Source organism: Triturus cristatus, chromosome 10 (assembly GCF_964204655.1).
Source record: "Triturus cristatus chromosome 10, aTriCri1.1, whole genome shotgun sequence".
Classification (NCBI taxonomy): Eukaryota; Metazoa; Chordata; class Amphibia; order Caudata; family Salamandridae; genus Triturus; species Triturus cristatus.
The window spans coordinates 358,297,314-358,315,259 of record NC_140593.1 but is presented as its reverse complement, the minus strand read 5'-3'; the positions used below and the strand labels follow the sequence as shown (position 1 = coordinate 358,315,259).

The window sequence follows — 17,946 nt, the reverse complement described above, 5'->3', positions numbered from 1 at the left end:
TGTGTGTGTGTGTGTGTGTGCGTGCTCACAAATACTTTACACACTGCCTCTTTAGTTTAGCCTGACTGCTCAGTGCCAAGCTACCCGAGTGTGAGCACAGGTAAACTTTTAGTATGTACTACACTTACCGTGACTAGAGTGGTGGTCCCTACTTGGACAGGGTGCATATCTCTGCCAACTAGAGACCCCCTTTCTAACACTCCTGTTTTCTAAATTTCTTTTATTGTTGGCTTTAGAACTTTGTGAAGTGTACCACTGCTATTCAGTGCTAAAGTGCTTGTTTTCTCTCTGTACAAAATGGTACAATTGGCTTACACCTAATGTGTATCTTTAATTTACTTATGAGTATATGATATTACATGTACCCAGGTCTGAAAATTAAATACAGCACTCATTTTACTACCCACTTACGTTGCTCTTTAAAACATCTCAGGCCTGCCATTGCAGCCTGTAGTGCAGTTTTAACATGGCCAATTCGACCTGGTAAAATATACCCTCTGCCAGTGCTAAACCTTCCTTTTTAACACATATAGGTCACCTCAGAAGTAGACCATAAAGGCCCTTAGGGCAGAGTGCATAAAGCAGAACATGTGTTTTTAAGTTTTACATGTACTGCCAGTGAAAAACCCCTAAATATGTTTCTGTATTACTGTAAGGCCCATCCCTCCCATTGGATAACATTGGGTAACCATACAAAATTTAATAAGGGCTAACTTTTGATTGGGAGCAGATATGAAAGACATGTTTAGACTCAAATTAATTGCAATTTAAAATTCCCTTTAATGGTAAAGTCAGTTTGTAAGTCACAGTTCTGAAAATGCCACTTTTAGAAAGTTGGTATTTTCTTGCCCTAACCATTTGGTGCCTGCTGCAGTGTCCTCGGTCACATGACTCTGAATGGTTATGCTGAGACAAATGAAACTGGCTGTAGACAGGATGAGCCATCCTGCCAGGATGGTTAGGGATGGTGCTGCTCCCGGACTGACTTACACTTCAAAGGACTTCCCTCCGGCACTCACAAAGGTATACATCTTCCATTTGTCACACAAGATATCTTGGAGCCTTGGCAGGTGAAGGGAGGAACGTTCCACAATTGGATATGTGGGTAGCATGGGGACCCCCCCCCACACTTCAATGGCTGGCACCAAGTATAAATATTAGATCCACAGAACACCCCTTCAGTATACTCCTGGATCTGTGAACACTACAGAAGGACTGCCTTGTTCCCCAGATGATGACCCTGATACTTGAGCCCTGCCTTGTTTCCCAGAGGTCTGCCCTGCTGCTACCAGAGAACGACTCTGCTGCTTCAGGCTTGCCCTGCTCTCTGAGAAGGAAGATTGAACCTAAGTGACTCCAAGGATCTGCTACCTGGCCTGAGCTATAGGGACACAACAAGCTCCAGAGGCCTCCCTGCAACATCCCCAGCTGTCCTGCTGCAACTGGACCTACCTGGAAATGCAACCGAACCTGCCTTAGCCCTGTTGTCCTCTGCTAGACCGAGTCCCTGATTCCCAAAGAGATGCCTCCTCAGGCCATGGACTCTTGACTGGCATCAGAGTGCACTCCTCTTAGAAGAAAGGAGAAACCCTGAAGTTTTGGGCTCTTCACATCAGCGAACTGGACCGTTCACGTCGATACTCTGCTACCTGTGACAACTGCCAAAGTAAAGCTCCAATTAACTTAATTCTTTGCACCACAGCGACCACCAGTAGCAACTAGCAACAAGAGAGCTGTGCTTCATATTACAGCAACAACAGCTCGTGGTGACCACCCACGCGCAGGTCCAACAATGACGTCTGCGACGCCCTACCAAATAATTGAGCTACAGTGATGACCACCCGCGACATCAGGCCTCCTCTTCGCTCTACAGCAATGACCATCCGCAGCACTCTCCTGGGTCCTCTTGGTCACCTCCATCGCAAAATGGACTTTGAGAAGATAACGTTTTCAGCAGGACTAAACTGGTCCATGTATCTGGCCCATACCCCATCGAGGTCAATATGACTGCCCCCCGGTTTAGAACGACTAGGTAACCAGGAGTGGCGATTTGTGCTTTTAGGTGCTATAGCACTTTCAAATCTTAAAATTGCAAAACTGTGGTTCTACTCATTGGATTTTTCTCATTATGGTACCATTTTCTTTATAAAAAAAGTTCCTTATTTTTTTACATTGGTGTGGGGTTTTTCTTGTGTTATTTTTTCACTTTATCACTGTTTGTGTGCTGCATAAATACTTTACTCAGGGCCTCTAAGTTAAGCCTGGCTGCTTTTGTGCCAATCTACCAGAGGGTTAAGCACAAGTTAATTTAGTGACTTTTGTGGTTGTTGTTAGAGAAGGGTTTACACCACCCTCAATTAATAACCCAGTTTCTTACAGATGGCATGTGGTCAGTTTGGTGCCTAATTTACCTATTTTATTGGTGTTAAAGTTGGAAAGAAACAAACATGTATACACTTATGCCTCCATCAGTAGTACATTTTCATCTTTTTAGAATGTCAGAATTATTTCTAGAAATGTGACTGGTAATCTGCCACATTTGCAATTTCTCATCCTGGAATACACATGTGCGAAACGATTCATGTGAATAGAAATATACAAAGTATACCTATCTTCATGTGGGGCTGTGATGAAAAAGCGCAATTGGACTTGAAAACATTCTTTCCACAGAGAAAATATTTTTTTTTTCATTCTCGTTCAGCTAATTCGCCTACACTCCACCACTCCCAGAAAACACAAAAGAATTTACTCCTGCCCTTGACCGGAGTAAATTTACAATTTTATTAGACATAGGAAACTAGAGGCACGTTGTTGGTGAATACACAACATCCACATGTGGTGTGTTAGCCACGTTTTACCAGAGACCCCATCCCGGAATGGCCACAAACCTGACAAGGGTAGGCCATCTGCATTGGAAATTCTGTCGTGCTGGTGAAATTTCCAGTAGTGAGGGCTAAATCCCATTAGTTGTGATTCTTGGAATCAGGAATAGGATTTTGTCTTTCTGAATGCTTTGACTTATGTTTTGAAACTGAAAGTATATGTGCAAATAGTGTTGTGAATTGTGGCGTAGTAAATTAATGAGTGGAGACCAAAACAGCAAGTGCCTTTCACGTTCTTAATCAGCCTAAAATCAGCGTACAGAGTGTAAGAGGAGGACTCAACCCCCTTCTACCATTGTCTGGTCTCCTGAGTATGTTCCGTCACCTGCAGCACGTCTGTCCTGCAGGCATTCAAGCGAGCAAGTGACATCAAACCACACAACCTGTGTAGATGGTCCACGACACTCCAGTCAATCCACAACCCTCTGACATCAAGTGCTGGGAAGCAGAGAAGGAAGTGGTCTTCCTCTGACAGGGTGCGTCTACTCGTCTCTCACCCACCAGACTTCAGTCTCTTATCCATTCCTGTACTTTTCGTTGCGGGAAGCACAGTCCGACATTTGTAATGGGAGGTGCAAAAACTACAACTCCCAGAATGCAAAGGTTGAAACTAGAACCCGCTCAACTACTCAAACAAGGCATAGAACCATGAGCATACCACATGCTTCTTCAACCCATGTGGTGCAGGGCCCCCCTCTTCAGGATATGACCCCTACAATCTGAAGCCCATGAAAATATCTAAATTACAGGCGTTTCATGGCCCCTGACTACATTCTGCAGGGGGCGTCAGAATATAAAACATTCTACTGCATAAAACACAAAATGAATTGCATTGCTGATTATTGTTTTAATGCATAATCGGAACTGCAGACTCAACCCTCACAAAATATGTGAGCAGAGTTTACTGCTGGATTTATGCCTGAACAAAGCAGTTTTGAAATTAACTAGATGCTTTTGTAAATTTTGTAAACATAGCTTGCAAGTGGCTGTATATTATCCACAACACCTTCGACAAATTTCAGCATTTTAGCCCACAATACTCTGCATGCTTGGGTTTTGACCCATAATGACCATGTTAAAAGCAAAACTACAAGCCCCCAATGGGACATGCTGTTAACTGAAAAGCCAGGAATGGTTGTTGGCATCACGTCATAGCGGCACTGAGCAGCCTTGTAAATTGCAAAACAAAATGCATTTCCTGACCTTCTGCCTGTGTTTTTTTCCCCTAGTAAGCAATCAATGGTTCACCAGCTAAGCAGGTGGGAGGGCAGAAATAGCCTGTCAAATGCAGATGAAAGCCTCTCACTGCTAATGAGCAAACACTAAAACTCCTTTGGAAAACCAAACCGGCATCTAAAAGCCATTATTTACCCACAACAATGCAAGCAGCAGCAGGTTGACGTGTCTGAGCAGCAGACCTTGACTCCCCTTTTGTGCTGTATTCTGCATTTCCAACCATGTTTATGTCTAGATGACGCTCAATTGCAGGAATCCAGGATTTTCACAGAAATCGCACATTCGGACCACGTTTTCCAGCGGTTTTATTTATTTCGAGATGTGCCTCAAATTAGGATTTAGCTGCTTGATGTAGCAGGCACCACTCACACTCACTTGATTTATTTGTGATCGGTTGATTTATTTTGGGAAAGCAGGACAAGGTGAATACTCATAATTTTTCTAGATAACAGAAGAATTGTAACGTATACTTTAACATACACTTAGAATGGGACATGGGTCTGGCCCTTGTTCCGGATTCAGTGCCTTGCTTGTCTATTTCACCTCCTTGTTGCAGAGTAGGTGGCTTTCCTCCTTGTTTTTCCGTGTGCCCTGCCTGTTTCAGAAGGAGCCAGGTGTGCTGCTTGGAAAAGAAGAAAGTTACCCATTTGAGAAGTCATCATTCAAGCTGCTTACACGATTCCTGGCTCAAGGGGACAGCTTCTCCTTTGCAAATCAGTTACACCCCACCTTGGAGGCTGGTAATTGAGCAATCGTCTGCAACTGCAGTGCTGGTCACAAACTATTGATACATCTTTTTCCAAATTGCAAATAGGAGAGAGATGCATCTTTCACAACCTTCCTCTTTTTGAATCGGAAAGTGTTACAAATGCCCTTTTAAGAGTCAGAAATACGTTTCTGAATCCTAAAAGGGTTGTTGTACATTGTCACACGCATTGGTAAATGAATTATGTTTAACCTATGTGATTAATGATAAGCTGTTTTTTGTTGTAAGTTGTAGCTCCCTGAGTAGTACAATATAAGTTACAGAAAGTCTGTTAAAGTGTTCTGACTTGTTTATGCACAAAAAGGCAATATATTGTGCTGTTACTAGTGGTATAGTGCGAGTTAGCAATAGCAATATTTTGAAAAATGAAAGAGGGAAATAATAGAACTAATTGATATAACTGCAATATTATGTGTTTAGAGGAGTTATAACAACTTTGTCCCCGGTGCCACTGCACCTGCTGCACCATTGAAATCATGACCCTTTTGCCTGTAAGGTAACTGCAATTGTGACTGCCTGTTTAGTTGTACATTTTAGCAATAATCTGGGTTTAGTGGGGTCCCTAGAGCTTTTGGCCCTGGTGGCACTCCACCTGCTGCACCATTCAAATCAAGTCCCTTTTAACTGCAAGGTAACTGGAATTGTGACTGCCTGTTTAGTAGTCAAATATAGCAATCTTATGTATTTAGAGGAGTTCTGACAACTTTTAGACCCGGTGCTACTGCACCTGCTGTTCCATTTAAATATTGACCCTGTTGTCTGCAAGGTAACTCCACTTGAGGCTGCCTGCTCTTAGCAAAATATAGCATAGCTCTTGTATATTAACTTTTAACAGTGCAATGTTTATTACAACATTTAGAATTTGATTGTGATGACAAAATTGATTACGTTGAAAAAATCAATCCGATGATGAATTCAAAGTGCAAAGAAAGATACTGAGGCATGAATAGGAAATGCCACGAACGTTCTAAGGCTAAGCATCTGCTATACACAACTAAGCATGAAAATCAAGCATTCCAGCATACTGCCAGAAGCTGTCTGTCTCTGTGGGAAGAGATCTTATCTTGACAATGAATGGGGCTTACACACTATGAACAGCTTTAGTAGAAGTATTGTAAATGCGTGCAGCCAGGGGAAGTTAACAAAAAAAAGTTCCACACAAAATTTAATAAACACTGTAATTTGAAAATGGAAACTGATAAGAGCCCCCTTTAAAGATTTATTAAATACAAGAGATTTCACAAGCATAGCGCAAGCACTGTGCAGGTGAAAAATAAAAAGGCCCTTTATGGTTAAAACTGTGATTTGTTTTCAACGCAAGGATTTGCAACATCAAAACGAGTTGGTGCATTTTGCCCTACTTTTCCCTCTTGTGTTTTTCTTTTTCTTTTGACTTTTAGCACTCAAATGGCATGCATCTGTTGCCCAGCTGTGGCTCCCTCCAGGTGTTTGCTTTTCCCTTTCTCTTCCTCTCTTGCACACTTTGATGCCTCTGGAAGCTACCCTCACTACTCTCTCTCTTTCTCCCTCTTATACCCGTTATGTTACTACTTCACATGTTGCCTCTCTCCTCTGCCCACATCCCAGTTCTATGACTCCTCCTCACTCTAGTTTCTTCCTCTTCCCACCTCCTGCTCATGTCTCTCCACCACCTCCTGGCTCTTCGATTGTCCATACCTTTTTTTGTAAACAAGCTATATCTTTCAGGTCAATCCCGCCAGACTTCACAAGCTATCTGGTTGCAAAAGACCTGTTATGGGCTTACCGAGAACATACAGAACCCTGCAGCCCGCCCATTGCTTGCAATTGGTTGGCTTTATTGTAATTATTTGCTTGAATTTTTTTCAATTGCTTTCCCTGTTCCAACTTGTTGATCTTATGTTTGTCACTCCCCTGGAGCTTGGCCTCTTTTTCATCCCTCTGATTGGCAAATGTTTACCTTTCCACTGCTCACTTTTAGGAAACCATTTTTCATTTTGATTCAGCACTCCATATGAGTGGGTGTGTTTTCCAGATCTCTCCTTCTCTGCCTGTGTCATCTACCCCCAAATGCTGCCCCCTGTATTCCATGTTCCTCTTTCAAATATTTCTCCTCTCCTCCCCCCTGGAATCTGTGTTGTTCTCTCCTCATGTTGCTCTAATTTTTGTGTAATTTTTGCTCTCTCATGTACTTCTCCCCTCCCCGTGCTCTTGTCTACCATGATAACTTTAGTATTAGAACAATGGTCCTTAAAAAGAGCAGTATGGTCATAAGGATAAATATAGACTCCAATCAGTGCTATATTAAGAGTGTCCAGCCGGACAGTCAATTTAATCATTAAAACATTTCAAAACCAAAAGTATAAATACATCAATACAGTGGGACACAATCCTGCATCCTACATAAACATATGACAACAACACTTTAGGACAGGAACATATCAGGCAAGAAAGGGTAGCTTGTGGAATATTTAACACAATTTCTAACAAGCTTGAGGAAACAGTAAATACACTTTTTTATCAGATTCGATTAATGTGCAAACTGTTTACATTAGTCAACGACGTGTCGATCCTATTTAAAAAATAGTAGGATCATCATCATCAGGACAGTAGGGGTACAAGCCTGAATAATTAGAGATTGCCTGTGGGAAATGAGGCGAAGGGTAGGAGATTTAGGGAGCGTCTAATACATACTGTAAAACATTGTGCTGTCCAGGGGGTCATGAACCAGCCCTGGTGTAAAGCAATCACACCACACCGTGCTCGTGATTGAATGACTGGTATAAAAATCACAAGAAGACTCACAGCAAGGCAATAACTGTGAACGGGGATGGCTGGTGTGAGTGAACGTGAACGTCAGGGCTACATTAGATTAAGATGTGAAAGGAACCAAGCGCGGAACCAAGGCCGCTCGCAATCATTCATTATAGGATAGTGACAAGCGAAATAATCTGAGCGGAACAGGCGTGAGCAAGGTGAACAGGGCCTACAATTGTATATAGACTGAGTGCCCGCATCGCATATGAGGTGACGCTCGCTCGTTAAAGGTGAAGCTCGCCCGCAAGGGAAAATAGACTAACCTCAATTAGGCTTGCGGAAGGTTAAGCCGCATACGCATTTGTTGGCAGTAGCTGAATTATTAGGAATATCTGTGAAAGTTCAAAAACTGAGCGTGAGATAACGGAATTACTGGATAACATCTGGTCAACAAGGAGATAACTCCACGGGAATTCTCACCTGAGGATGAATAACCTGGCGTTTAAACTGTGAAAATAACAGGTTCCAAAGCAGCAAGTGGCGATGCACTACAGGGAAAAGGAGGGGAGGGATGAGTGAGGAATCATACAGACGGACTAGCAAGGATTCGTGTGACTACGCAAGGCAGCGCGCTTACCGTTATGTTGTTTGATACAAGGCTCAATGGCAGGGATAACCATCGGCCCATGGAACACTCCTATTTATGTGTTGAGTGACAGGTGACTCAGCAAAAACCCGGGGGTGGCCATATTGGATGAGGGTTTTAAGGAGTATGGAAAACAGATTTAATGTGGTGGAGGAACTACTAGAGAGCCAATTGATGGCAGTGAGCAAAAATAGAGGATAAAAGGGAATTAATGCATATAGAGCAAATTACATTTTTAAGACAACAGGAAAAATTACCAAGCAACTTGAATAACAGGGAGTACTTGGTAAAATAAGGTAAAAATGTTCAGGAACCATGTTAATTGCAAGCCACAGTACATTTAGTGGTAACACCATACAGATGACAAACTTGAAGCAGAGAGAGTGAAGGTGGAGCTTGGTGCTTGCTGTAAGGAGTGTTCTAGAGCAAGGTGGTCCAGTCTTCATTCCTGTTTAGTCCATTCCTGATGCTGTTCATGCGGATAATAAGTTTGAGTTCCTCTTTATTCAGGAGTTGTGCAATGTCTCCACCTCTTGGGGGTTGTTTTACAACGTTCATGACTGTCCACTTAATGTCATCTTCATTGTGTCCTGCCTCTGTAAAATGATCCACTAAAGGTTCATTGGGAGATTTGCAGCGCACCCTGCTACTGTGTTTTCCAATCAGTTTCTTCACTTTTTGTGTTGCTTGACCAATGTAAATAAGCAAGCAGGGACATTGAATCAAATAAATGACATTGCAAGTATTACAGTTGGAAAATGATTTTGATTTGATTGACACATTATTAAAAGTAAAATCCTTGCCTTCTAGAGTAAAATCACAAACATTACAGTTGCCGCATTTGGCGTGCCCAATTAGAGGTTCAAGACCCCAGTGTGTATCAAGAGTAGTGGAGGGTATGGAGTTGGGTAGAACAGCCCGTACCAGGTGGTCTTTAAGAATGCAGCTTTTGCGGAAAGCAAATAGAGGGCGCTCAATGTTCAAATTGCCTGCGTTCACAGTGGGCCAGTGTTTGATGATAAATTTACGGATGAGGTTGGAGATAGGGGAGAATGTGGTCACACAAACTATACGATTGTTATCAGACTTGAGTTTGGGGGAAAGCAAGATTTCTCTTGGGCAATACCAAGTTAGCTTCTGTGCAGTTAGTACCAAGCGTTTGGGGTAGCCACGTGCTTTCAACTTGGTAGATAAGATTGATGCTTCACGAAAATAGTCCTCTTTGGTGAAGCAATTCCGTCTTATCCTCAAAAATTGGGAGTAAGGTAAGGAGTCACGTAGTGCTCGTGGATGATTACTTTCGTAACGAAGCAAGGTGTTCCGCTCAGTAGTTTTTCTGTATAGTCTGGTTAGTAGTTCGCCATTGGAGTGGAATATGGTGAGATTGAGGAAAGGAATCAAAGATTTGTCATGAGTGAGGGTGAAATTGAGACCTAGACAATTATTATTCAGCCTGTGTAGAAATTGGTCGAGGGTCTCGACGTTATTGTGCCAAATCATGAAAATGTCATCGATATATCGACGCCATAATGTGACGCCGGTAAAGAAAGCGTTAGTGGGAGATAAGATGGTAGTTGTTTCAAGGTGGTCCATGAAAAGTATAGCTAAGTTGGGGGTGAAAACGGCCCCCATTGATGTACCTTTGATTTGTTGGTAATATTCCTTCTCAAAGGAGAAGAAATTTCTGGAAAGGCAAAGTTCCAGTAGTTGCAGAATGAACACAGTAGGGACAGTGTGGGGGTGGGGCCTGAAGTCAAGTACTCTCTGGATCACCCTCATCGCCAGAACTTGCGGGATGTTAGTGTACAAGGATTCTATATCCATTGTACAGAGTATATCACTGGTGGGGTCAAAAGGGTGGTGTTCGACTAAGTTAATCATCGCCATACTGTGCCTTACATAACATGCAGTCCCAGGTACAAAGTCTTTTATAAAGTAGTCAACGTATTGACCCAAAGGTTCAAGTATAGAACCGCACCCCAAAACTATCGGACGTTCAGGGGGGCTCGTGAGGTTTTTATGTACTTTTGGAAGTGTGTAGATCACTGGCATGCGCTGTGATTTCACATTTAAAAAAAAAAATTCTTTTGACTTAGAAAACCTTTCGATTTTGCGTCTGTGGTAATCTGTAAAATCAGGTTTTGCAGTTCCCTTGTCGGATTATTGGGCAATCTGCAATAGCGGTCAATATTAGAGAGCTGACGCAGGAATTCAGACTTGTATGTTTCCTTCTCTTGCACGACAATCCCACCGGCTTTAGCGGCAGATTTGATAATTAAAGATTCGTTTACCATTCGTTTACCATGAGGCTCATGTTCTTCTCTCTATGTGGTTAACCCTGTGTTGCTCTCTTTCCCCTGCAATGTTTTTCCTCTTCTCACTCACCCCTTGCTTCCCCATTTGCTCCTTCATTTTGGCACCCAAAAAATCTTCATTTCTTTTATTTACCTAGCCAACTATCACCCACCACCTTGGATCTGTAAATGAAACATTAAAGTAAATGGTGCCCAAGTCATTTCATCGTTGCACGTATGCATTCTGGTGTATGCATGCAGATATGTTATCATGCATGTGCGTGCCTGTGGATTCAATAATTACACACAGTGGTTGAATAATTGCACTTTAAAAATAAATGGTGATGTTGCATGACATCGGGGACAAAGCCCAACGCAATGCCAATAGGATCCGAAGGTGAGACCAATTGTCTTTGTCAGTGCTCGTTTTTTTCTATCTGGTCTCTGTTCTAAAGTTCATATAGCTAGTTTTAGTGATCATAGATAGCCCAGTATCACTTGGTCACATTTAGGTCCAAGTAGGTACACCACAATTATACATGCTCACTTTTTAAACTTGCCACCTTTTCTTTATTGGTGACATTTGACTCACATTTGCTTGCATACCTGTGTAGGATAATATTCTCTGAAATTGATTTGCTTACATTTACATTTCTTCATAGGCATATTATCAAGTGCCTTGAACAATCTGTAGAAGTTCTAAGTTCACTGCGCAAAATGTTGTTGTTTGTCATTGTCCACTTTTCGACAGAGCTATCATGAAAGAATCAACCATAGAGGCCTGACTGGTGCTTCGGTGCGATTACATGAGTGAAGTTTTTTATATACACAAAATAACTCCTTTGTTAAGAGAGAGGATCCTTTTGCTGATGCTGTTGTAGTTGCCCCATGCTGGAATTCAACGCCAGCTGATTTCTGTTTACCTTCTGTGAGGCGGGTTGCCTAGCTCTCCACCGTGGCGAGCACCCTGATTACACTTATCGGGGGAGTTAGATCACCCTACAGAGATTCTAGCAGATTCACTCACCCTAGACACACTAGGATAGGTAGCGCTTGGTTGGAGCACAGAATATAATAGTACTCATATGTGAGCATATAGCCTATGTAACAGCACAATCGTTAAATTGTTCATTTCCGTTGCCATTCTTGTGATGCTGAATACTTTACTATGTATTCTTCTATTAATAATTTCAGCACTTGTATTTTATACAAAAAATCATAAATCTTCAATAAATATTGAAATGCCATGTTGTGTATTTCTTGTGGACCTCTTTGGGTATGCATGAGTTACCAAATGAAAGGGTTCTAGATCTGTTTCCATGATTTCCTTGGGGAGTCAGGGTTGTCATGTTCGGAGGCTGCACATTCCACCTGTTAACTTGCCTGGTTAGGGGTACAAATGGTGCACTGTCAGCTAGCAGGTCTAAGGTCAATGTATCCTGATAGTGTGAGTAGAATCGATCTTGCATAGTTTTGACGTTTATGTTGTACAGCAAATGCACAGTTTTACTGGGAAAGTATGAATCATACCACACATGCTTATTACCATGCATAATTGAACAAAGAAAAAAGCCCTCCATTAAAAATAACAAGAGCTCCAACTGTGCTGTGAGCAGTAGTTGTTTAGCAGCTTCTGAACCATGGGTCTGGCATCCTGCCTCAAGTCGAGGAGAAGCATCTGTTTATTTTCTTCCTTTTGTGGGTGCTGGAGTCTAGTCTTACCTCATGCTAACACGAGGTTTCAAGACAAATTTATCCACCCACTTGTATCATACCCAAAGCATTTGTTTGGTGTTAGTGCTCATATAGACAAGCCTTTCTTTGTCCGACCATGCATTGTCTGGCCACAGGTAAGTCAGGAATGATCATAGCCACCACACTTCTCCACTTAGTAGTCTCTTTCCTTCTTGCACTACAACACTCCTGTCCTCCTGTAATTTGTATATGCCTCTCTGCAATGCTCTATTCTCAAGCCACATACTTCCCCAGCCCCACCTTCTACGCTCAATCACTAGGATGTTAACCACCCTTGCCATCTCCCTACCACTATTTCTGCTATCACATGAACACTCGCAAATGAGCACTTGTTGGTTAAACCCATTATTGAAGTTCATGACTTCATATTTAATCACAGTCTGGACATAATTTTTTTTAAAGAGGACTGGTTTAAAGACTACTCAGCTCCAAATATATCTCATGCTGCTTCGTCAGGGTACAAATTCACACTCCACATCATTCCTCCAACCCTAGAAACAGCTTGGCCTTGATTTTGTACTAATTTCTAACTATATCTACTTTTGTTATTCGCACTATCGATGATGAGGAATATCTTCTTCTCATTATATCTATCAGCCTTAAATGTACCACCAAAGCAGTGCTGATTATTGGACTCCCAGGCATTTTACATCGCTTTCTTACATCTGTTCTTGATTTATTAGTATCTATTTGTTTGCAAACTGATAATTCAATAATTTTGGTAGACTTAAACTTTCAGAGTAACTCCCAGCATATGACGTTCAAAAACCTATGTAATCTTCCTCAGTTGTACTCAGTTGGTGATAGGACCTATCCATCATGCTGGCCACATATTTAACCTTATTTATGTAAATTACAGTCTGGCACAGTCCAATCTCACACTTGAAGTAACCTGCTCCAACCATAAATTCATACAGTTTAGAATCTCTCTGCCCTACCTAAACTCCCTACCTAAGGTGCTCTTGTGCTGAGCAGGGAATTAAGTGTCTTTCCACGGTACGTGATTCCTTCTTTCCTACTCTGAACACAGATTAATACCAGTGGTGATACTTTCAGTCATTGGCTTACAAACACGCTAGATGCCACCTTTCCCTTGGAAGTTGCTGTCTGGGCTGGACAGGCCTTTTATTCGACCAGTCATTTCCACGGTGGGCTGGAGCCCTTGGAGGCCAGTTTTGAAAACCCAGGGTGGACATTCGTACCATACTGCCACTGCAATACCTGTGTTGTACTATACCTACACGACTCATTGAGTTACGCATTGGAGGCTTTCCTATGCCTGCCCAGAGAGTCAAGGAGGCTTTCGCTAAGGAAATTTTTATGTTGCGAACATGGTTCCTGGAAGACTGGCTACCAGGGACTTTTAGCTTTATCCCTGAGACAAAATTGATTGGGCCATGCGATTAGGCATTCTGGAAGGCTCTCTAAGAAAATAAAATGTGTGGCAAGACAAGACCACTTGATATAATTATAAGATACCAAATACATGTAAAACTTTTCACCAATTCTTTTGGTTACTACAAAGATTGTGTGCTCTATTTTCGCTACTGTTTTCGCATTGGTTTTAGTAGAAATATAGAAAACATGTTCTTAATACACACTTTCTATTTCATACACACCATTCAGTGATTTCTACTAATATATTGTACTTTTTCTCCATTGAAGGAAGTTTAATTGATGAAAGTATAGAGACTGACGGAAGCATTTGCGGTAGTGACTCTACATTCTACCGCCAAACAGAAGGTAAATGCATTTTGTAATATGTATTGTGGCAACAATTGAATCTGTCAATCAATGAAAAATGCATCTCTGCAAGCGAGTTAGTATTGGGAATAGAGCACTGCTTTGTTCCTGCCATCTTCCACTCTGGCAAGGAAGTGTGAAGAAAAGAACCTTTCCACCCAATCCTCATGTTTTTTAAAGTTAGGTTCCTTAAGATTACCATCACATCCTGCAAATTTGGGCTGACAGGGCTGGCGTTCAGGCGGTGCAACCAGTGCAGCTGCACCTGGCGCTATGCTTGGGTGGAGTTGTGTTTAGAAATAACCTACAGGCTTAAAAGCCCCCTCTAAAGAGTTATTTGTGTATCTAGCAGTTTTCAGGCAACAATAAAAATGTCAAGATAGCAGGTGATTAATGTTCCTGCTGCAGAGAAATCTTGTCTAGTGGTATGTTTGACTCATCATAATGTAGCACAGAGGCTTAATAGGTCTGCTGCAAAGAACGTGTACCCTGCAGATCACAGAATTGCATTTTATGAGTTAATTAATCTCCATAGGAGATATCAGGAAAATGTTATGCTTTTAGTGACTCAATTGTCAGGAAGAACAGGGGACACCTTACTGCCGCAGCTATTGTCCTTTGCCTTTTCGCCACTATGCCTCCCATTACAGCTGTCCCTGGTTGTCAGTGTTATTTTATTACAGAGGTTCAAACTTTATGCTGTCCAGAAAAATGCGAGTATAAATTAATATGCGCATCTATATAGTGCAGCTTCAGGCAACTAAATGTGTGTCGGGCAGGTTGTTTTTATTGGTTCAATTTATTTATTGAAATGGTATTTTTTGTGAAAGTGTAAACATGTATTTAAATTGTTGCTTTATTACAGTATAAACGTTCATCACACACATATGAAAGGTTAAAATGTGATATAATATATTCTTATGGAGATGGGTGTATAGGCCTATAGGTTTATTTGAATACACTAGAACACAGCCCAGGAGTAGGCTTTCTAGACCCCATGGCATTAAGGACTTTTTAATTTTGCCAACATGGGACAAAGCTAGTTGGACTGCAACTAACCCACAACCTACTGAGCACTATGCAACTGGAAAGGGCTTTGAGTTAAAGGTTAATTCTATGAGATATCACAGTGAAAATTTGTGGAATTCCAACTCGCTTTCATAATGCAACGACACTGTCAAGAACATAAAGAAACCAGGGACATATTTCAAAGATTTATTTTAAAAATCAAAATACTGTCCTAGTGCATACAATATGAATAGCAACCAATATACCAATATACAGATAAACAAAATCGTGGTGCTAACATTTACCAATAGAATGTGTAACATATAAGCTTATTTTGTATTGAAATTTCCAACCCCACCTTCTAACGCTGGGTAATTAAACTGCCCATAGCACTAAAGAATGAGCCTATTAGCTTCACAGATGGTTCACCCTGGCATCCTTGGTGTGTTTTTCCCCTGTCTTTTTGCCTCTGCCTCCTGAATTTTTGCTATGTGCTGGATTTTGTTTTTGCTGGTCTAGATTATTTGGGCACTATGTCACTGCTGACTGGTGCCAAAATGCAAGTGCTCCCTCTGTAAATTGTGAATATGGATTGGTGTTTCCATGATTGGCCTGTTTATCTTACTACTAAGTCCCTAGTACATTGCACTTTGTGTGCCCAGGGTCTGTAAGTCAAATGCTGCTAGTGGGCCTGCAGCACTGATTGTGCCACCCACACAAGCAGCCCCTCAAAGGAGTCTCAGACCTGCCACTGCAGTGTCTGCGTGTAGTCTCTACTGTCATGTCAACCTGGCAAGTGCACTCACTTGCCAGACCCTAACCTTCCCCTTTATTACATGTGAGTCACTCCTAAGGTAGGCCCAAAGTACCTCTATGGGCAGGGTGCAGTGTATGTGAAAGGTAGGACATGTAATGATGTGTGTGACATATTCTGATAGTGAAATACAGTTTTTTACTATTGAAAGGCTATCTGTCCCATAGGATAGACTTGGAGTTTATTTATAACATCTTCTAAGTATAACTTCCCATTGTGACAAGATGTAAATATGGATTTCAGTCTGCCTGAACTCAGAATATAAAAATGCACCTTTTACTGAAGATGATTTTTATATTGTGGCTTTGAAAATACCACTTTTAGAAAGTAGGTATTTTCTCACTTAGCCATCCTGTGTATCTCTGCTTGTTTGTGGATTCACCGTCTGGCTTTGGAGTGACAGGGGCTGAGGATGTTCATTCACGGTAGGCAGCCACTGGGTGGGTTGAGGTGTGACCTGCCTTTCCAAGATGAGTCAGGGCTGGGCCGTATAGACCCGGGCTGCATTTAGAGTAGGGGGAGGAGATTTTCTGGTCTGCCTTACACAATGCTGTCTCCACCTCCTGCCGGGAAGCTGGACCAGAGAGGACAGAGCTGGTTTTGACTGAGCATAGAGCCTCTCTGCCACCAGAGAACAAATTAAAATGTTGTATAGATATTGGGGCCCAGACCCCAGAACTTTAGAATACTTATGGACTCAAAAGGAACCTCTACAAAGGAGAAAAGCTGGGAAAACTGAAGGAGAAGTACTGCCCAATTGCTGTGTGCTGTCTGGGGTTGGACTGCAGTGGCTGTTTCTGCCAAGGAGAGGACAAAAACGTTGCTGTGTGCTGTATATCCTGCTTGAAGAAGATTGCCAAGGGCATGACGTAGAGCTTGCCTCCTGTTCTGAAGTCTCAAGGACACAACCACTTCACCACCAGCTCCCCTGAACTTCCTTGCTGGGAGTTCTGACCTGCCAAGAGGTGCCTGTGTTGGGCCTCTGGAGGTTGTTCATGCTGCTGGCTGCTGGGAAAAGGAGAAACAACTAAAGAAGCGCAACGCATCCGCATGCGTTTCTGATGTAACACCACTGTGTGGGAAGAATTCCCATGCATCTCCATCGTGCCACTGAAGAAACAGACACAGCACCTGCCTGCGGCTCGAGAAATCGCGGCACACCGAGTCTCATGCACCGACCACCGAAGACCGGCATCACCACACCAATTCTGACACAGGCCCTGCTGTGCGACTGCAAGAACCGACGCATCAGGGGACTGTGGCTGGAGAAATCAACGCAGCGCCGTTGCTGCATCAAGAACGGACACATCCTCATTCCCCACGTATCACACCGGGGCACCAAGTCATCAGCAACGCCGGGGCTGCAGTAAGAAACCGACTCATCACCTCCTCTTCAGTAAGGAACTAACACGACCTCCCCTGCTTGGCAGTAAGGAACCGATGCATCACTTCTCCTGGAGTAAAAAACTGACGCATCACCTTCCCTGCGGCTGTTTTTGCTTATGAATTTGATGCATCCAAGGTACTTTGTTTGGAAAGTGTTGTATCTATAGTTTGCTGTGGACAGAACTATTTTGTACCTTTTTAAATTCATACTTGAATAACTGTATGTTGGATTTTTGTCATTTTGGTCTTGTTTGGTTTAGATAAAGATTACTTATTTTTCAAACTGGTGTGGTGCCCATTTGTAGTGTTTTCACAGTATTCCTGTATGTGTGCACAAATGCTTTACACACTGCCTTTGAAATAAGCCTGTCTGTTCATGCCAAGCTACCAAGTGGGTGAGCAGGAGTTGTCTAAGGGCATAACTCCCTTACCCTGACTAGAAGTAAGGGTCCCTACTTGGACAAAGGTACCTACCTCTGCCAACTAGAGACCCCCATTTCTAAAACATTCCAATATTGCGGGAAAAAACCCCAACAACCTCAGTCAGTTAAATTTGTATCAACAAGTCATTCTCCATTAAACAATTTCTCTTTATGTGTATTTGATATACAAGACATTTTCTCCAAATTTGACTCCAAAATATTCAATGTTCTTGTATTCTATATATCTAATTTCTATCA

At 42.2% G+C, this 17,946-nt stretch overlaps 1 protein-coding gene across 2 annotated transcripts in view; it reads left to right on the top strand.

The window, feature by feature from the left end:
• MYRIP (myosin VIIA and Rab interacting protein) overlaps positions 1–17,946 on the top strand; it is a 1,544,915-nt gene that overhangs the window by 932,314 nt on the left and 594,655 nt on the right. For both annotated transcript variants that reach the window (XM_085631574.1, XM_085631575.1), the window contains exon 5: positions 13,981–14,058. In XM_085631574.1, coding sequence (XP_085487700.1) covers positions 13,981–14,058 — 78 coding nt within the window. The remainder of the gene's footprint in view (positions 1–13,980; positions 14,059–17,946) is intronic.